Source organism: Onychomys torridus, chromosome 3 (assembly GCF_903995425.1).
Source record: "Onychomys torridus chromosome 3, mOncTor1.1, whole genome shotgun sequence".
Classification (NCBI taxonomy): Eukaryota; Metazoa; Chordata; class Mammalia; order Rodentia; family Cricetidae; genus Onychomys; species Onychomys torridus.
This window is the reverse complement of record NC_050445.1, coordinates 147016543-147038235: the sequence shown is the minus strand read 5'-3', so window position 1 is coordinate 147038235 and position 21693 is coordinate 147016543. Positions and strand designations below refer to the sequence as shown.

General features: G+C 41.9%; 1 protein-coding gene across 3 annotated transcripts in view; it reads left to right on the top strand.

The window, feature by feature from the left end:
• The window catches only part of Grin2b (glutamate ionotropic receptor NMDA type subunit 2B), a 446827-nt gene that overhangs the window by 319387 nt on the left and 105747 nt on the right, over nt 1-21693 (top strand). For all 3 annotated transcript variants that reach the window (XM_036180998.1, XM_036180997.1, XM_036180996.1), the window contains one exon: nt 11736-11850. In XM_036180998.1, coding sequence (XP_036036891.1) covers nt 11736-11850 — 115 coding nt within the window. The remainder of the gene's footprint in view (nt 1-11735; nt 11851-21693) is intronic.

Here is a 21693-nt window from a genome sequence, read left to right as displayed (position 1 = left end):
GAGATCAGAAGACAAGTTGCTGGAGTAGGTTCTCTCCTTCCACAATGTGAGTCCCAGGGATCAAACCTGGGCCATCAGGGTTGACAGCAGGTACCTTTCCTTGCCAAGCCATCTCATAAGCCCAGGCTGACAGGATGACAATTTTGACCAATGCCTTGGCATCAAGGATTTCATCATGGAGTGTCCTCCTTGATTCTGTATACAGTGGTTCTCACTGCTTTCAGATCCATTACATGCACTCAGGCCAAACTTATGTAAAATTCCCAAGCTCTTCACTTCAATCCCACTTTAGGAATGTCTCCTCTCACTAATCTGTTATCCAGGAAGCCATTCCTCAGATATGCTATAGATGCAACTTGAACAAATGCCATATTGTTTTCTACTGACCTTCCCAGCCACTCCCTTTCTCCTTCCATCTCATGTTGCACTCTGCATCTCTTTCTAGGATGTTGGGCTTGAAACAACCTTCTAGTCTCTCCACTAACATCTCCTGTCCATTCTGCCTCCCTCACCACTCATGTCTTTTCTTAAATTCTACACCAAACAAGTCATTATGTTTTTCTCTGGGTGGAAGTATTTCATCTAGGTGTCAGATATGATTTGTAGGTAAGTCCCCTCCACAGCCTCTCACTCACCTGTAGTACTAGCAATCAAACCCATGGTTTCTTGTGCATTCTAGGCAAGTGCATTTCCATGGAGTGACATCCTCAGCAATTAGGTTTTATAAGTCATAGATGTGTTCTTGAACAAGTCAACACCATCTGCAGCCATGTTTCTTGCACCTGTAGTATGATGGGATTATGGTATACCCATGTCCCTGAAAGGCATAATCTTCACAGAGGCATCTTTAGTCCTTTGTCTGTTGGAAGCCTTCTCAGACCCTTGTAATAGCCCTGACTCCTTTGGTCCTCTTCTGCTCCCTGTACAGCATAATGGCTTCTGGGAAGCCCCACTTGAAGAAATCTGCCAACCATTGCTAGAAGACTAAATTATAGCTCATTTCCCGTGAGTGACAATTCTTCATAATCTCTGTTCCCATCCCTTGTAAGGGAAGCTGTGGCTGCCTCATTATAAATTCATTCACTTCTTTTGTCCTGCTTTAGTAGATCTGAGTAATGGTTAAGTAAAAGTTAAGCATGTGGTAACTACCAAGAGAATGGGGACTGCATATGCTACTTCCAGTGTGCTGGTTTTATTGGTCCTTTAAAGTGATAGAGAGGAGAGAGGGAGGGAGGGAGGGAGGGAGGGAGGGAGGGAGGGAGGGGAGGGACGGAGGGAGAGAGAGAGAGACTCTTGAAGAGGGAAGAACAAATTAAGGTCAATAAGAAGAGAGCCTCCTCATTCTCTTGCTGGGCTCTCATGCTCACAGTACTTCAGATCCTGGGTTTTTACATTACCAAGATTTCTTTCAATTTAAGTTAAAGTTCACAGGAAGGAAATGTCTTCTGGTTAGAGCTGAATGTTCTAGAGAAATCTTTCTCAGTTGCTGCTTGGTTAGTTTTGGCATGGTTCCTAAGTACCATTTCCAACTTATGAGCAAAACTGGGTATCAGAAAGACAAGCATTTGCTTTATTGGGCATCTTAGATACTCTCTAGTGCTGTGATAAACGCTATGACCAGAAGCAACACTGGAGGAAAGGGTTTATTTCAACTTACAGCCTACAATCTATCATGGAGGGAAATCAGGATGGGAACTCAAGGCAGGACCCCAGGGGCAGGAACTGAAATAGAGACCATAGAGGAGAACTGCTTACTGACTTACTCCCAATGGCTTGCTCAGCCTGCTTTTTTTTTATAGAGTGTAGGACCCCCAGCCCAGGGGTAGCACCATCTTCAGTGGACTAGGTCCTCCCACATCAATCATTAATCAAGATGATGCCCTTCAGACTTGCCTATAGGCAATCTAATGGAGGCATTTTCTCAACTATGTTTGTTACCTCTTCTCTGAAGACTCTAGCTTGTGTCAAGTTGACAAAAAAAAAAAAAAAAGCAATGAACTCAGGGTCCAGCTTACTTTTGAATAGCATTTTTCTTTCACTAAGTCCTGATGCTTGGTATGGATAGTGTATCCTGGGTATTTTCAAAATAGAGTGTACCACAAGGCAGAAGAGAAAATGGGTTTTATTGAACTTGTGGATAACATGGGAAAAGGATCTAGAATGAAAAGATAATTCCATGACCTTATTATTATCTGGTGTTACTTGGTGCCTGTCACTTGGAAGGCCCACCATTCTGATGACCTTAGTTGGCCCAGGTCTCCCCATATCCACAGTGACTCAGAGTGGGACATGAGAAGAGGAATCATTTCTGTTTCTGCACAGAGAACTGAATGGAAACAAGTTTTCTGTGTTGCTCACCTCACTGATTAGTGTCAAAAGATGGTTCCCTTAGGAAGTGTCATACCTTCGTACACAAGGGGGAGTGTGCCTTCTTTGCAGAGACTTTAAGGAGAATTACATAGTGTTCAAAGCAGAGCTCTAGGAGGTCAGAATAGGGGTCATTTTGAATAGTCATTTACTCTGGACTAAAATTAAGGAAATGTGAGCTCATCTTTTGTATTCTTTGGAAAGGAAACTTTATATTAAAGTAGTCTGTTTACATGATTTCCCACTGCAGGAAACCTCTCAGGGATTAATAACCACAGTAGCGAGAAACAAATGTTCTCAAGCCTCAACTTAGGATGCCACAGGAATAAGAGATATTCTGACTGTAGTATGAAGAACAAAGCAAAAATCAGGGAGTTGGGAGACTCTGAACTTAATTGGTCAAAGAACAGCAGTGGTTCCCCAGAGCTGTATGGTCAGTGGTAAGTATGGAACCTTAGGCTGTGATCCAATGGCCCCCAAACACCAACATTCTCCAAGTTCTAAGTAGTATTTTTAAAAGATAATAATAGCAGAGCCAGAGAGATGGCTCAGAGGTTAAGATCAGTTGCTGCTCTTGCAGAGGACCTGTTTCCAACACCCACATCAGCACTCACAACTTCCCCTAATTCCAGTTCCAGGGGTTCCTATGCCCCATCCTTACCTCTGTAGGTGCCTACATGCATGTGGAATACAATATACCCAGGCCCACAAGCACATGCATGAAATAAGATAATGATCTCTTTAAAGGGAACAACAGAAGCCTGAGGAGGTGGCTCATTGGGTAAACAGCACTGCACTGACATACAAGTCAGGTGTGGAGGTGTGTGCCTTGTAGTACCAGCAGTGGGGAGACAGACAAGCTGAACTCCAGAGCTCACTCACTAGCCAGGCAGTTTGGCTGGATCATTGACTTTCTGGATCAATGAGAGACTCTGACTCAAAAAATAACATGGCAGGTAATTGAAGATATGCTACCTCCACCTCATAGTCACAACATTACTTGAAGCACTGTATGTTGTGCACCTATGTGTGTCTTTGTGTGTGCATGTGTGCCTGTGTTTTATTATATACATCAACTTTCCCTCTTCATTTGATTGATTGTGTTTCTTTTTTTATTTTCTTTCATTCATCTTACCCCATAAGCTCTTGGAGACATTGATCAGCCCTTTTCATTTGCTTGTCATTCTTACTGCTGAAAACAAGTCTCTGTTGGTCTCAGGCAGAGCTATAAGTAAGTCCAGGGAGAACTGTCACCTGGCATGGATGGCCACACTGACCCACTTGGCAGAATGGTGCAGATTGCAGTAGCCCTCCCAGCTAGTGGCACAGACACAACTCCCATGATTCCATTTTTCTTTCTAGGTGAATAGAATTCCATTGTGGGTATGTAGCACCTATACCCAAATCTTACTGATTTGGTGACTGTCCACAAATAACAGCTTTATGGAGGAAAGTAAATGGTTTCTGCGCTCCTCTGTCCAGGAAGCGATTACTGGCAAGTCTCAACAATCCTCCCCGATTTTCTTTCATTTCAGACAAAACCAAGTCATGACATTTAGTTGTGAAACAGATTCCAGGTAATGGCTCTCAAAATTTTTCATTGTTGGACTTTCAAGTCTGAAGAGACTTTTTTTCCTTTGTAGTAAATGGTGATTGATGTCACCATTTGCTCCTCAAATGAATGTAGTTCGCCCCAAACTCCCAAAGGCATGAAGCGCATTCCTTACCTCCAGCAGAGGAGAGGAAATACAGCAGCCTTCTGGGAGCCACCTTTCAGGATACTTTAAAATCTCCCTCATTAATTTAATGTCACAAATAGAATTTAAATGATTTTTATATGGACCAGCCAGAACTTGAACTTACGGTTATTTGTGAACAGTCCTTTGCAAAATAAATTCATGATATTAAATACCATCTCAGAATGATAAAATGTTTAATTCATTAGAAGACAAACTATTTTTAATCTGCCTCAAGTAATTATAAATGGATATTGTGTTTTGACCTTTAAATTAGTTTTTCTCAATGTTCTCTACTAGCTATCATTTTTTTCCTAAATAAGAGAAAAAGCTTACAAAACTAATTTTCTAATGATTTTGTTCAGTGCATGGCTTCATATTGCTGTATATGGCACTATAGTCCTCAGAGAATTTTCAAGGTTCCTTCAAGTCCTCTTTTAAAAAAAATCAGCCAAACAAACAAACAAACAAAAAACACATTGACATTTATGTACATTGGAAATTTTATCACCCGATTTAGGGACTGAAGTATCCAAGAACTGAGCAGTGGTGGCCTGACGGGGGGAAAAGGTCTTGCTTGTAAACTCTCCACATGGCCTGTTCTTATATGTGTGATATCTGATATATTCATTTTTCTGTTATAAGCTCTTTTATTCTCCCCACTTTTTCCCACCAGCATTTGGAGGTGTTGTCTGGAGTCTCTCATTGAACATAGACTTTATTACTAATGGGAACACTCTTCTGGGTTGAGTCCCAGAAGAATCCATCTAAGATCCCAGAAGACAAGTATTCACTGGCCACAGCTTACCAGACCAAACCCACTACAATGATTTGATTGTTCAGGATTCATTTTGATAACTGGGTTCCTAATTTAGAAAAAAGAAGACATTTCTATTCAGTTTAACCAAAGCATAACATTAATAAATGTAAATATCTAATTTACAAATATCCTGGCCTCCCTCCTTCAATACTATTTCTAATGAGCTGGTTTTAAAAAAGTTTTAAAATACATATTTATGATCTTATAAAAAAAATTTCACAATTTCCAGGGAAAATGTGTAGAAGAAATGGTCATTTCCAGCAGTGACTTATGCTCTTCTTATGGTGGTACTGTGTTCCCCAAAATATTGTGTACCCTAATAAACTTATCTGGGATCAGAGAACAGAACAGCCACTAGATATAGAGGCCAGAAAATGGTGGCACACACGCCTTTAATCCTATCACTTGGGAGGCAGGGATCCATCCGGATCTCTGTGTTTAAAGCCACACTGGAAACAGCCAGGCATGGTGAATCACACCTTTAATCCCAAGAAGTGAGCCTTTAATCCCAGGAAGTAAGGGCAGAAAGGAACATAAGGCGTGAAACCCACTCCATGCTCCAAGTCATGGGATGGGTTTCTTCTCCAATTCCCATCTTACCAAAACTCACAATGGAGTCTGAGGCTTGCGAGGGCTGTGGGTCTGTCTCAAGGGCAGGTCTCTGTGTCCCTGACCAGGAATGCATAGCTTACCTTTTTGGTGAGGCTTCTGTTTTCCTTCTGCAGGCAGGGAGCCCCAAAGCTGGAGCCCTGTGTCCACTTCTTGGTGCATTGCCTGCCTTTTTCTCTGCATTTTCAGTGAATTTCCAAAGTTCTTCCCTATTTTTCTCTTTGAAACAAAGTCTCTCTTCCTTACAGTTGATTGTTCTTGACTGGATCAGGTAGAGGCAGCTTCAGGTCTGCCATCTTACCCAGAAGTTTGGAATCCATCTATTTAGTAGGTGATGGACTAAAGATGTTAGAGGCTAGAGATACTTTGCTGGTACAAAGTTACAGAATATAACATTTTCAGAGACAGACAGTTGTAAGCAGTAGGTCAAGAATTCGTTCTCCTTTAGGAACTCTGTTCTTTTTACTTTACTTTTAATAACTAGAAAATTGGACCAGTGTTTTGAAAATCTGCCTCCCCTTTAGAAACATGGTGATAAGTGGAAAGAAGTAGGGTTGAGGATATCTGGAAGCTTTTTCTAACCCTGTCATCTGATCTGAGTAAAGCTACAGACCTCTTTTGGGTGACAGGATTGGATGAACTAGGCTGATGATGCTGTTTCATGTTAATCACGTTAATGGATATTACTTTTTATAAAGCTAATGCTTTCTAACAATATGAAGACAGAAAGTTACCATCATACCATGACTCTTGGTTTGCTAACAAACTATGGCGAAACTCCTTCAGGTGCCTCTCACACAAGACATACTGCTGGGTCATCATTTCAGGTGTCTAGTCTATATGGTACTGTGTAAGAGCTCTGTGTAGCCAAAGTCAAAAAGGCACAGGTTTATTATCCTCAGCTTGACCCCATTAAACCTGCTGGAGTGTGACTGAGGCCGTGTAAAACAAATGTGTTGACTGGGAGCCCATCAAGTTTCTGAGTTTCCATCTTTTACTTTTATTTTGTTTTATTTTTCCCTCATTTTACCCTACCGGTAAATGGGTATATATTATGGCTTCCAGTTTAGTGAGTTTTCATGGGATTCCTGAGTGTGTAAATGAATGGGTCTCTGCATCTGCATGTTTCTTGTGCCTTTTCTTGTGCTCCTTTCCTTCTGTTTGTTTGTTTTGTCCTATCCAAATGTGTTAGTTTTTTATATTATACCAGACTATAGTATACTATATTGTATTGTATTATTACCCCTTAGAAGCCTGTTTGTTTTCTAATGAGAGACAGAAAATGGGGTGGATTCAGATGGGAGGGAAGGGAAGAAGAAACTTGGAGAAGTGGAGGGAAGGAAAACTATAATATACTACATGAGAAAAATTCAATAAAAGGAAAAAATAATGAAAAAAAAATGATTCTGAGTTTCTTGCTCAACCAGGAGGTAACCAGGAAGGGAAATCTGGTTTAGTTCATTTAGTCTCTAGTAGGGATTTAGGTAATCTAGAGCATGACATGGGCTATGAAGATGCTAAAATGCACAATAGGGGCTTTGAAAACTAATGTTACTTCAGAGTATCATGTAAAAATACTAAACTCATAAGAATAGAAGATCTGATCTCTGAACCTGAATGTGGCTGTCACTTGGGGAGACCATTGAGCATCTTGGGATCTGTTTCTCTCTAAAATAAGAATTTTCAGTGAATAATTTTTACTTTTCTTTGAGTCCTGACAAGCTCAGATTCTGTATGATACTACAACTTTATGAGATAACAACTTTATGTGTTATGCAAATGGTAGATGGTCTTCTAATAAAACAAACAAACAAACACAAAACCCGGTACCAGATATTGGGGTAAATGCTGAAAGATCAGAGATACAAAGGAACAAGCCCCTGCCGTGTCTCACCTCGCCAACTCCATGAATCCTCTGACTGAAAGTCTCTAAGACTTCACCCAAAAGGCTCCAGCTGAAAAAGCCTCTAGCTGAAAGAGATGCTTCTGCTGAAAATCCATTAGTTCCTGTCTCCTCATGTCTTATATACCTGTCTCCGCTCATCTATCCCTTCCTGGGATTAAAGGCATGTGTGCTTCCCAGTACTGGAATTAAAGGTGTGTTCCACTGCTGCCTGGCTCTGTTTTTTCTCCTAGACTGAATCAATCTCACGTAGTCCAGAGTGACTTTGAACTCAGAGATCCAGACAGATCTCTGCCTCCCAAGTGCTAGGATTAAAGGTGCATGCCACCACTGCCTGGCCTCTATGTTTAATCTAGTGGCGTGTTCTGTTCTCTGATCTTCAGGCAAATTTTATTAGGGTATACAATATATCACCACAACTGGGCAAAATTTTAATATATCCAACCTTGACAGGACTTCAGAGAGATGAGAATGTTATGGGCATCAGCTGTGTTCATGAGGATAGCAAGTGCAGAGAAACAGTGATTATAGGGTCTCAGAATCTTTACTATAGTTTAATTTTTTATCCAGGACTTCTATGTGGTGGTTCCAAAGTCTTAATATTTTAAATGAATAAAGCATACCTAGAACTAGAGGTAACTGGATATTTTCAACTCTTTTGGGAAGTTTAATTATCCATGTGATCTATGACTTAGTATTGCATCCACATGGGGAATTCAGTCTCGGTTCTTTAGATGAAGCCCAGTTATGGGCTGGTCTTTCTAAATGTACTATCGGATTTCCCTTCACTAAAGCTCAGTATTAGGCAGGTATCTTGCCTTTCAATAGTCATGTCATACTAACACCATTTTTTCTGAATGTTCTCTATGCTATAACCTCGTATTTAAAATAGCATTTTATGCAGTGTTACTATTCACTGTCTCATTTGTTCATCACAGTGACTATTTTCTCTGATAGCTGGAAGTCATATGCCAGTTCCATTTTAAAGAGCGATAACTGAAGTTTGGGTGCTGCAATCACAAATAGAGTAGTGACCTCAGCCAAGATCATTTTCACTCTGTTATTACCAGAGAGTGGACCAATGTGCTCTGTTGTTCAAAAGCCATCCTTGCTTAGGGCTAGCATAAGTTTTTGAATGCCCTGGTAGCTAAATGGTGTCACAGCAATTTCTCAGAAAGAAAACACACATACTATAAATGATTAATCTATATGCTGCCGAATGACACAAATGATTAAAATGCACTCTGTAGAATATTTTGTATAGTATCATAAAACTTTATTAATAGCCTTGGTAAATGTAAAGCATCCAAGAGCTTAGATGAAATGAGGCCAAGAGACAGGAGAGGGAGAACACGCCAGCAAGGCAAAGATTTCTACATGAAATCAGGACACGCAGCCAAATAAGAAAGATGTTTAACTCTAGGCCAGTTATGGTGCCTTCAAGTGGGCTTGATTTCCTGAAATTTCAAAATTTCTCCATTTATGCTCCCAGTCTGATGCTGTCCCCTTCAGAAAAGTCCTTGTGGGGCTATATAACAACCAATTCATGATACTTAGGAATTTAATCATTTCTGGGATTACTATAATTGCCTTCTGAAATGGACACTTCCTTTTAAATATTTTAATCGTGTTTTAGATAAAGGCAGACTAATTCACAGGAATGCCTAGTAAAGAGGTGGATACTTAAGCTAGTAGTTCAGGTCCCCCTCCCCTTCTCTCCCCCCTTTTTACCTCCTCCCTTCTCTCCCTTGTCTTCATCTCCTTTATCCCCCCCTCCTATCTTCCCTTCCTTCTTTAAAAAGAGAAATGGGATTAAACTGGGTTTTTGTTGCATAATCTTTTTCTGAAGACCTCCAGAAATAATTCCAAGTAGTTCAGTACTATTATAGGAAGAACATATTTTTCAAGTTCATGGTGCGAATGCTTCTAATGTAGTTTGTTAGTTTAAAATGCCAGTTTTGTAATTCTCTTCCATTGAATAGGGTTTTGGGTTGGGCTTGGAGTTATTGCCAAATACAGGAAACCTGGATATCATCTTCAAAGTGGTGATGAACTCAGGGAAAACACACTGACTAGGCTAAGGTGTGGTCAGGATCAGAGAAAGGGATGAAGAAGATGTCATGTGGGACCCGAGTTGGCCAGAGATGCTATACTCTACAGACTGAAGGTACTCAGAGAGAGGAGGAGCTTGAGGCCATGGCGTATGATGGACATATAAAGGGACAGGAGATGTTGAATCTCATGTTGCTATGAGAATAAGGGTGGTTTGGTAGAAAGGTTGTGGAGCCTAGGATGTTGCTTAAAGTATTACTCCTGAACAAAATTAATGACATAACATTGAGAAAATAATTTAAGGTTTCTCTTTCCTAATCCATAACATTGAATTATAGAATAGAAGCAAATGAGCTTAGGGTTTCTTCACAGATTGATATAGATTTTTATAAGGGATGTTTGACACATGTCTTCAAATACTTGAAGAATGCTCAGAAAAAAGAAGGACTAGACTAAGACCAGAAAGTATCTCAAGAGGAAATAAGTTTTGAAGAGTTGCAAAGGAGTGAAAATCGGCTTTAAATAGGACAGAATCGTGAGATAGCTGCCTTGAGGGTGGAGGACTCCATAGTATGTCCCCCATCGATAGGTACATTCAAAAGAAGCCCAAAGAAACAACTCAATGATACTGTAGAGAGAAAGCATCAATTGCATGAAGCAACAAGCTAGCCAACTTGAAAAGTCTCAGTTCAAAATTCTGGGCATTTCTATTCTTTTGGAATCTTCTGTGCTCTCAGCTGTATCTCAAAAGCTGCAGGGACATGGCAGGTATAGCAACCCAAGACAGTCCTAGAAAGAGAAGTGTCCCGGAGGTCCATGCTGCATAGACATCTTTTCAATTGCTACAAAGATCCACATCCCTGCAACCATGCTTAACCTAACATAACCTGCAAGAAGCAACTTTCCCAGGTGTATGGAAGAAGAGCTAGAAGAGGATCCTTTGAGCTGCCTCTCCACTGCTCATAAGATGCCTCATTTGCTTCTTAGCATGGGCTCATCTCACAAGTAGTCAGGCCCACAGTGCTGGAGGAGCATGTCATGTGAGCACAGAACTTGTCCTTATTGATTCTGTGGGCCTTGATGGTAAAGGGGCATTAATTGCTATCAATCCAGTTGCACTAATGCACTTGTAATGAGCAGGCCAATGGGGACTCCCAGTAAAGGAGCTGCTTCTTAGACCCAGCAGCTTGCAAGGCACAGAGTGGGCTGGGAACGGATGCCCTGCAGGAAAACCCTTTCATTGGTCTGAAATTAGTTGCTTCCAGAACTTCCACTAATTTAAGCTCCTGTCTCCAGACCACTGTATAAAACACCCCCCCTTCCTTTTCCCACACTCAGTATTTTCTGCTCACTGTGCAACCAGCAGAAGTCCTGGGTTCCAGATACTTTGGCCCCACACTCAGGCAGTCTTACAAACAAGGGCTGAGCAAGACCTTAGTAAGAATTTAAAGAATGTGCATATTTGGGGGTGGAGACAGACCCTAAGCGCCTACATGCTACCTTTTTTTGGCAGAAAGTTGTCTTGGTACATGGCCATTTTCTTTTCTTGTCTATCTCCTCCACCCTTTATTCCACCTCCTTTTTTGAATAATAATTGTTAACACTTAATGAGCACTTACTATGCACTAGACCCTATGGTAAGTGCTTAACCTAGTTGCCTCATTTAAGCTTACAGACTTAATTAGGAGATCTTTCTATTACCAGACTTTTTGCAGATGGGGGGGGGGAGGCGTGAGCTCAAAAGTGTAAATGAGAGACTACTCAGCAGGTAAGAGCATGTGCTGTCCTTATTGAGGACCCAATTTCAATTCCTAGAACCTATTTTGGGTAGCTTATAAACCACCTGTAACTACAGCTCCAGGGGACCCAGTGCTACCTTCTAGTCTCTGCAGGCACCTGCACACATGTGCATATACCCCCCCCACACACACACACATGCAGACAAATATGCATACATACAATTTAAATTAAATATTTTTTCTTAATTATTTGGTAAAAGTCAGAGCCTTTGACTGAACTCAAATGAACTCTTTATTTCAAATTCTGATTTTTTTTAAATGATTCCTATTGTGAAATTTAGATGGGTATTGCATATTCAATAGAAATTTGAAGAGCGCCAGTTGACTAAGGTTTGTCTGTGTCCCTATCTACTGGTCGTCTGTCTCCATATATCTTTCTGTAAACTTAACTACCTTCTGCTTTCAATTTCTTTTCATATTTTAACCTTCCTGTAATTTTATCATTACAGGTATCTGATCAATGTCACTTTTGAGGGGAGAAACCTGTCCTTCAGTGAAGATGGCTACCAGATGCATCCGAAGCTGGTGATAATCCTTCTGAACAAGGAGAGGAAGTGGGAAAGGGTAGGACATGTCTTTGGCAATCTTTGAGCTGAGTAGAGAGGCAGGTGTGAGGTCCTGACCTGACCTAACAGCAATACACCTTAATGGAAAACAGCCTCTTGGTTTGCATCTCTAGGCATCCAGAGCAAGAGATTGGAGAATGCAGGAGAAGCCAGGTCTCAAGCGTGCATCTTCATTCTCTTGCCACTTTGGCTAATTACAAGGTTGCTTTCTTTATGTTCTCATTACTATTAGTGGTCATTGCTTTCTAACTCATGACAGTTCTATTGGGAGATGATATGTACACAAACCAACAAATTAATTTGCTGAAGAAACCAACTAGATAGTACCAGTTAGAACTTACATCTTAGGGTGCTTGAGGAAGCCCACAAACCTCACACATGCAATAGGGCTGACAATATTTCCTGTAACTGAAAACTGGTGCACAGGGCTCTACTCAGAATCTGCCCTGCTACCAGCTGATCATAGACTTTGAAATTTTACATTTAGACATTAATTCCCGTTGGCATCACTGCTCACCCACTTGCTTATTTAGGACACTGAGGGAAAAAAAATCTCTTAATTACTCAGTCTTTCAGGCTCTTTACTTATAAAATGGGAATTCAATATATTGGTATCTATAAAATACTTGGAGCAGAGCCTGGCACACAGTGAGTACTCAATAATCTAGATTCCAGGTTAAGTATCTAAGAGTAATCACTGGCTTTTTTTTGCAGGTGTATCCTGCTGGCATTTGTCCCTTGAAATACTCCAACAAATGGTTCTGAAAATAAAATAAATAAGACTGGGAAATGCTATTTACTGCTCTTCGGTCCAAAGGAATCTCAGAATGTATTAGCAATTGAAAGTTCAGATGTGTCTCAGAACAAAGAGGCTTCTTTAACTTTATTTAACATAACATTTCCCAAAATACTTTTATCATGAGACCACTCTGTTCATAATAATCTTATTCTATGCAAAGCACACTGAGTATCTGATTTAAAACTATGTCCATAGTTTCTCTGGGCCAGTTGGCTGAGAATAGATTTCATGATGTCAACATGCTTCTAAATAGAGTAGAAGCCAAGTATGTTCATCAGCATCCTGTAACTGTGACAAAATAATGAGACACACCAACTTTTATACAGAAAATATTGATTTCAGTTTATTGACTTTTACTCCATGAACACCTAAACCTGTAGACTTCAGTTTGTGGTAAGAGATAATAGTTGAGATAATAGTGGGAATCATGTTGCAGGGAAGGCCTGTTCATTCGCCTTGTGGTATCTGTGAAACAAAAGGAATATATTATGATCCCAATATTCTTTTAAAGACACATTCCTGATGACCCAACTTCCTCCTCCTAGACCTCACATCCTAAAGGTCCCATCATTTTCCAATCATGTTAAAGGCTAAGAGCCAAACCTCAAGTGTATGTCCTTTGGAGGAGATTTAGTATTCATAGTGTAGCATCCATCTGTCTCTAACACCAAGACTTTCCAAAACTCACAATGATGCCCCAGACAGCTAAGTTAAAAGTCAATCTGTAAACTGGACATTTGTGACTCAGCCAGTAGAACTCAAAACCCAATTATTGATATTGAGAGGCCTCTGCCCATCATGTTATTGTGATATCATCAGAGTAAAAAGATTTAAATCACACCTGATGGTCATGATTAAAGTTATTTGCCCCTACTGAGTTCTTATTTGATCAAAAAGAAGAGGCCCCTGGGCTTCTACTTTCCGGCCCAGTCAACCTACTTTCCACCCCTGTTGAGATGCCATTATTTCTGAAGTGTTCTCATCCCTCCCATTTAACAGGCATTTCTACCTATCTCTAAAAGAGGAGTTATTAATGACTGAGACATCATGCATGGATCAGGAGCTGTCCAGTTGGGTAGCTCTTATGTATTGGGATCATGGTAACTGGTTCAAGCAGTTGGCCTCTCACAACTGTCCTTAAAAGTCACTACACAAAGGCCAGCAGAGTTCTTTTGTCTAGGCCCCCAGTTCTGAGGCCTGGGACCCTCACCTCTTTCTACAACGAAGTCTTCCCTCTAGGGTTAGATCATTTGCAGTATCAATTCTACCTTTGTTCTACCTCATAAATGTAGACCTTGCTTTAATGGACCTCTTTGTCCTGAAACCAGCCTTTGCCCATTCAAATCAGCCTTACATGTGGCTGCTGGAATGAGCTTCCTAAAACACAACTACATACTCTCTCTCTGGCCCAAATACTCGAGGCTGTTATAGTTTATGGATCAGGTCTCCATTTTATCTGTTCTTGCATTCAAGGCTCTGGTCCACCCTCCAAGGTTTGTCATCTTTTCCTTATCATCTTTATCAGGCTCCATCTGTTCTGAGAATGCGCCCTGGTGTGTCCTACTTCCTGCACAAGATGCCATGTTTCCCTTTCCTAGAATGAATTGTACAATTATACAAGTCACAAGCATTCTTTGAAGCCCAGTTAAGATGTTGCTGCCCTCTTCTCCAATCCCAGATGTGGTGTATTGTCTTATCCCACATGCCCCCAGCTTTGCTTCATACCGCTGCTGCAGCCTCATCATAGCCGCACTGAGTGGGGAGCACTGAGTGGGGATTATGAGCCTGTATGCTCTAGAGGGCAGAGGCTGGTCTTTCTTCCTATCATTGTGTCCATAGAGCAATCTGGATATGTGCATTGCATAAAACAGTTCAATAAATATGTGTGGAATGAATGAGAGCCATTATATAATAAGAGAGTCCAAAATCCATCATTAAGAGTCCAAGTTTATGCTATTGCCCTTGATATAATGGCTGTTTTCTTTTTTAAAAGGAGGAATAAAATCCTCATGTAAATTGAGTTTTTATAGATCATACTTTAAATGCACCAAAGGAACTCACTTTTTAAAGAAATTTTGTGGCTAACCTTTTTGCTAAGCAGACGGGGAGGGGTTATACTACAAACTAGAACGTTTGCATATCAAATTAGTTAAACCAGGATACATTTCTGAGAAAAGGTGCTTAGTGATAGTTGAATTTACAGGACTATGCAGCTCCCAAATCAAAAGTCCTGGTCACTCGCAGGCAGCAGGAGTGGCAGGGACCAGAAGCCCTGGTCACTCACAGGCAGCAGGAGTGGCAGGGACCAGAAGCCCTGGTCACTCACAGGCAGCAGGAGTGGCAGGGACCAGAAGCCCTGGTCACTCACAGGCAGCAGGAGTGGCAGGGACCAGAAGCCCACCCTGGTCACCCACAGGCAGCAGGAGTGGCAGGGACCAGAAGCCCTGGTCACCCACAGGCAGCAGGGGTAGCAGGGACCAGCCTCCACCCCAGAGCACAGCTCTGTGTGCTGGATGGCTTTACCTTATTCTCTCTCTGTTACTGCAGCCCCAAGACGTAATTTCAGGGTTCCTGGTGACAGTTCACCAGGTCCCGTGGGGTCGATGGGAACTTACTGTCTGTGGAATCTTGAGCGGCAGGCATGCTGGTGAGCATTCTAAAGGGAAGGCAGGGATGCTAGCGAAATTAGCAGGGGAGGAACTTGGGTCTTTGGAAGAAAGGTCAACAGCACCTAGCCTGATCACCCACTAACCCTGTGGCCTGATCACTTAGTTCACCTCCCTCCCTCCCTTCCTTCCTTCCTTCCTCCCTCCCTCCCTCCCTCCCTCCCTCCCTCTCTCTCTCTCTCTCTCTCTCTCTCTCTCTCTCTCTCTTTCTTTCTTTCTTTCTTCCTTTCAATATGAAGTGGGAAGACCCACTTTTTTTTTTTTAAGATTTATTTATTATGTATAAGATGTTCTGTCTGCATGTGTCCCTGCAGGTCAGAAGAGGGCACCAGATCTCATTACAGATGGTTGCGAGCCACCATGTGGTTGTTGGGAGTTGAACTCAGGACCTCTGGAAGAGTAGCCAGTGCTCTTAACCTCTGAGCCATCTCTCCAGCCCCCTAGTTCACTTTTCTTGATTGCTTTCTTCATTTCTTATATGATAGCATTAAAATAAAAGCAAAAATAAAAACAATCTAGACCCTCTACAGCTCTAGGCAGTACAGATTCATACTGTAAATAAAGAGAAACTCGGGATGTTTGGGAGCATGGCAGCTCCAAGGGCGTGGGTGGCATTCTTGTTCTTGTAATTTAGGTAAATAAAGTGTCCCCAGAAAGCCTTCCCCCAGTGACCTGTGCTGAAGTAGTCACCCAGCTGCTCTGTCACAACAGTCCAATTTAATTTTTTTTCAGTATACTTCTTATCCAGCATCCCACTTATTCACTTGATCGTTGGTTTGTGGTTTATCACTTCGCACCATGGATGTTTTATGGAGACAAGGACCTCTTTCACTCCTACAATTGTAACCCTTATGGAGAGTTCCCGGCTCAAAGTGAGCATCCAGAGGTCATTGTTAAATACATGAGGAATCTATACAAGTTAGGTGTTGGCCAACCATTTCACTTCTAACACACCTGTGCATGCATGAGTGCACACACACACACACACACACACACACACACACACACACACACAGAGTCTTCCCTTAGACAGGTTGGTTCTCAGAAGACAGCCTGAGAGCTGGTGCCTCCTCCCTTTGGAATGGGTGCTGTTGTGCCTGTGAAAGACTGGGGAATGTTCAGGGGGGTCAGTAGCCAATGGAGGGGTCTGCCAGCTGCCTTAACAAGGGGTTGCAGTATTATGTTGTGGGTGTGAACTGTGTGATGGATTTCATGACATCCTTTGGTTTTTAAAAGTAATCCTACAGCGGCTTATAAATTTGGTTCCTTTGGAACGACTTCAGGTCAACACAGCTAGTTTATGGTTTCGGAAGTCAGAAAGAACTACATTCAGTCCCCCACACTGCCATTTATCAGCTGGGTAAGCCAGGATGAGTGGCTGGTATTACCCAGTCCATTTCCCTTTAGTGAAACAGGCTTTTATGTGAAGCCGTTATACAGATGAAATGAAACTTTATAGTCAAATACTTCATGGGTAACTTCTTGAAGACATGTTTGCTGTGGTCAAAGTCATGCCGATTGATCATCTAGTCAAAAGAAACCCCTCTCCTCGTCACAGAACTGCTCTCCAGGGCTATTGTTCTGAAATTCTGGAACCCTCCCCAGAGCAATCATTGCCACCATTTCTAACGTATTCCTCTGAAAATATTCCAAACACATATGCTTTTGATGTATTGACTCAACCTGTTTTAAGAAAACAGAAAGAGAATCTGCTCTTAGGAACCTTCAAATGGGATCCTTGGTAAGTAATGGTTAAGAGAAATTCAGATTAGAACAGCAGAGATCTCTGGAACATATTATATTTACAGAAAGCCAATAATATCTCTCTGCCATTAAGGAATGTGAAGTAGGACAAAAGGAATATAAATTTGGTATTGTAACACAGACCTGTAATCACAATACTCAGGGCCTGAAGCAGGAGAATCATGGATGGAAGCTAGCTTGGGTGACAGAGTAAGACCTTGTTACTAAAAACAAAGAAAAACAAACAAAAAATCCTAAATATAAATACTCTGCAAAGACACACACACACACACACACACACACACACACACACATACATACACACACACACACACATATGCAGATAGGCATGGGAAGTAGGAAGGGTAGGAAATGGTAAAAATAATAATAATGATAAATGGGTGCAGAGTGGCTCATTTATAGGACTTTGTGAGTGGGGGACAGCTGCACAAACATGCATTAAGAATAGCCTGGCACAGAAGAGCAGCTCAGCCGGCTCACAGGCTGCTGTCTCTATCAGAGCCTCTCATGATTTGCTTCATTGCAACTGCTATCTGCTTCCATTTAATTGTTCCTAAAATGGGGATAATAAAAATGAAAAGCAGCATGGGGGTTGTTCTGAGTAATGACTTTAAGAAATGATGATGGTGCATATTCAGGCTGGAAGATGTAAACAGACCTCAGAGGGACCGTCTGGGTGACACAAAACTTGCATCTCTTCTTGTTGTCTCCACAAAGATGCCAGCGATGTATTTTATAACTCACTCCCTCTGCCTTCACCTGACAAAAGATCCCTTTCCATTGTAGAGTGAAGAATCCTTGGTTTGTCTGTGTCATTCTGGGAACGCTAAGAAAGCGTTGTCACCTGTGATTTGGGACACTAAGTCACAGCCAGATCTTCCTATGAAGGAAGTGTTAGAGTTGAGGGTACATGCTCTAGCATGCAGTGCTCAGTTCATAACTGTACTTACAGATTTGGGGGGGGGGTCATGAGAAGGACAGAAGGAGCCAAATGAGAAAAGGACAACCCCAGGACCTCTAATAGCAATGACAAAACATAGTAAGCCTGAGGATGTATGGGCATCTAGAGCCTAGGATGTATAAGACAGAGAGCAAAAGGCACGGCCTCTGATGGCAGCACCAACTGGACACAGCCCTGACTCCGGGTGTGGGCACTCCGTGATGCTAGTGCCTGAGCAATGACGACCCTCTTCCACAGTGACCAATCAAAGGATACTGTGAGGGGAGCAGATGTTATAAGAAAGCCTCCGACTGACAGAGTCTCACAGTCTCTCACACACACCCACAAACTGGCAGACTGTGTCTGAGCACAGGAACACATGTGTGTCTTTGTCTTCCTTGCACCCGTGTGCCCAGGACAATGTGAGATGTTACTGAGTAGGTCAGCAAATATTTGGTGACTACTTGAGTGCACCTGCCCAAACTCTATTCCATCACTTGGCCTCAGAGGAGTACCTTTGCTTGCTCCGAGCTCAACAGAGGATGGCAAAGGAATGGCACAGAAACACCTTGGGTCAGAGAGTTTGTTCTGGGTCTACTGATACCCACATTTGACAACATGCTATTTTTACCAACTCTGAACTGAGTCCTAATATGCTTCATTAGATTAAGGGATTAGAAAGCAGGATCCATGGAGAAAAGCAGTGGGAATTCAGATCGTTAAGGGCAGGAGAAAATGGCAACAAGGTGATGGCTTCCTCTCTTCAAATGTATGAAGAATTATTGTGCCAAGTGCAGAGATCAGCTGTTCATTTCCTCCGGAGACAGAACCAGAGTAAGTGGGCTTAAGATCAAGCAGAAGGGATTTATATTGACTACAGAGAGAATTCTTAATAGAGAGAGGGGTTGAGTCCCGAAACTGTTAACAACACTGGGGGGTGACTTTGAAAGACCTCAGAAATGAGTAATCCTCATTTTTCTGTGATGTATATAGGCCTGCCTAAACAGCTATGTGTGAACTGTGACTTTAAGAGCCCCCTTTCCTTCCCACGCCACCTCTCCCTCTCCTCCCGCCTAAACAGCCATGTGTGAACCATCACTTTAAAAGTCCCCTTTTCCTTTCCTCCCCTCCATTCCCCTCTCCTCCTTTCCCCTCTCTTTCTCTTCCCTTCCTACTTCATTTTTCCGTCTTCTCTTGCTTTGTCTGTCTTCCCTTTCTCTTCTCCTTTCTCCCTCCCTCCTTCCATTCCTTGCCCACACATAGTTATTCAGCATTTGCTATGAGCCAAAGATTTTTCCTACCAACTCACTATTACAGTTTTGCTGGTGACTGAAATGGAAAACAACAGCAACAAACCCCTAATACACTGTTGTATGTACTAAAGGTGGTTATTGAGATAATCCACATTTCTGTAACCCAAGTCATCCTGTCTGCTATGCCCCAGCAAGGGGTTGATGCTGCATGGTCATTAGTACCTAACTCATGCCAACTTCTTTTGCTTATGACAGTAATTTACACAAAAGGCTATGCCACGGTGTCCACATTTGGGGGTGGTTTTCTGAGTTGGGGTTATTGGAGATCTTCACATTCAAAGTGTTCCTGAGTGCTGGAGCACCATGCTAATCTACTCCTTTTTCTGAGGTTCTAGGGAAAAGCCACTGGGAACTATCCCCCAGCAGAGGAAGGATGAGAAAAAGAGAGGAGAAAGAAAAGGAGGGGGAGAGAGGGAGAAGAGAGAAGGAAGAATGCTATTAACCCTGCCTGGGTGTTTTAGGACAGCTGTGTGGCTCAGTCTCCCCATAAACAAATGTGAAATAATTTAGAAAGAAGAGCACGACATACCATGAGAATCCACCTCAGACATATCAGCCCAATGTCATGAGAAAGACTATTGCTTTGTAAAGTCATCTTAAAAAACCAGGGAGCTTTGGTTTTGCCTTCGCTCATAACTGATTTTTCTAAAAAGAAACATTTCAGAAAGGCTACATGTCTTTAGATGCTGGCTTCCACCACAGAACAAAAGGATGAGAAAACAGTCTAACCTTGGTTGACTGTACTTGGAAACCTGTACTTGCTGATGGGGGTAAACAGCAGAACTGAGCCAGAAGGAAGTGCCCCCCACACTGAAGGCTGCTGCACCCATCCTGTTCAAATCTACTGCAGTGTTTATTTCATGGTTGTTACATGCAGTCAGGCCTTGAGTCCTCTCAACTGTTCTTCTAATTTGTAGGTCATCTTATTCTCTTCCCAGTGGAGGGGGAAAGGATGCCAGAGAATGGAGAAGTCATGAGTGTTTATTTTTACATTAAAAACCATTTGTGGTTTTTCTCATGTTAAAGGTATTTAGTGTTGATGATTAGACATTTAAGGAGAGGATGCAATAACCTTTACCTGTATCTACACATAAAAAAATTAATAGTTAGTTGTTTTCTATTTCCCAACAGTTTTTATTTCTGTGTACCTGTATGTATGTATCTGTGTTATAATACAAGATACAATAGACTTCAGAATGTAATATATAATAATCTAATGTCCCTTTCCCCCTCTCACTAAGAGGTTGTAGACATGTTCCTATCTTATTAAATAATATTTAAAATAGAAACTTAATAAAATAGCCTAATATTTCAATATAGGGATGCCACACTTCTGCAAACAGGTCCTTTATAGTAAGATATTCATATCTGTGTTAAATGGGGACTCTGGTTTTCATACAGAAATAATTTCAGGCTATGGCCTGACTTTGAGATTATAGATTGCTGTTCATGCTGAGAAGAGTTGGTAATATGTGTTGAAGGATAAGCAGGCAAGCTTTATTCAGAAGCGGACAATAGGGTCTGTACAGCAGGGGGCTTTCCACAAATAGTTCCCTCCTTTTCATCCTCATGTAATGCACCTTAATGTAAAAACAAAACAAACAAACAAAAACCCTCATTAGGGACATCTTGGTTTGTCTTAACTCAATGACTGGCAGTGGATGTGCAGTCTGTGGAAGGCTCCCCTGGTCTGTGAGGAGCTTCAGAAATTCCCTCCTAGTGACCTTTTGTTCCAGTGTGTTTCCTTTTATCTTGCTCATGTTTCTTTTCTTGGGTGGTGGCATCACCCAGACAGTGGTGGTGACTCTGTGTTCTGTGTCTTTCTACTATTACCATACTTGTTTCATTTTCTTGAGAGTTGGAGATTTGGAAAACTCAGGCCCACCTTCCTAAGACACCAGCAGGGATCCTGGGTATATGGCATTCTTGTGCCTCTGGTCCACAGATGGCCCAGAAGGACAGAGCAATTCCCTCATTTTGCCACTGGGGGCATCACCCGACTGACCTTCCCACCTGCCACCTGATGGCAGATGGGGTATTTACAAGGTGCACTTAGGATTCCTTTCATCCCTTTGGTATTTTCTACCACCCAAGCTACTTTGTGTACATGTTAAGAGCACGGTGACTTTCGCTGAGATGTGACGTCTGACATTAAAGCTATAACATCTGATTATCCTTCTATGCAAGCATATGTCTACTGATGTGATGATGGATTTGTATTGGTGCATGTAGGATGTCTCTCTGCTTCCCCTCACCCTTTCTCCACAATTTCTGATGCCTGCTGTGAGAACTGAACAGGAGCAGGGTCAAAGTTAGCTGTGCCTCTAGAAAGAGAAGCTCTGACCTCGGCATGCTAACT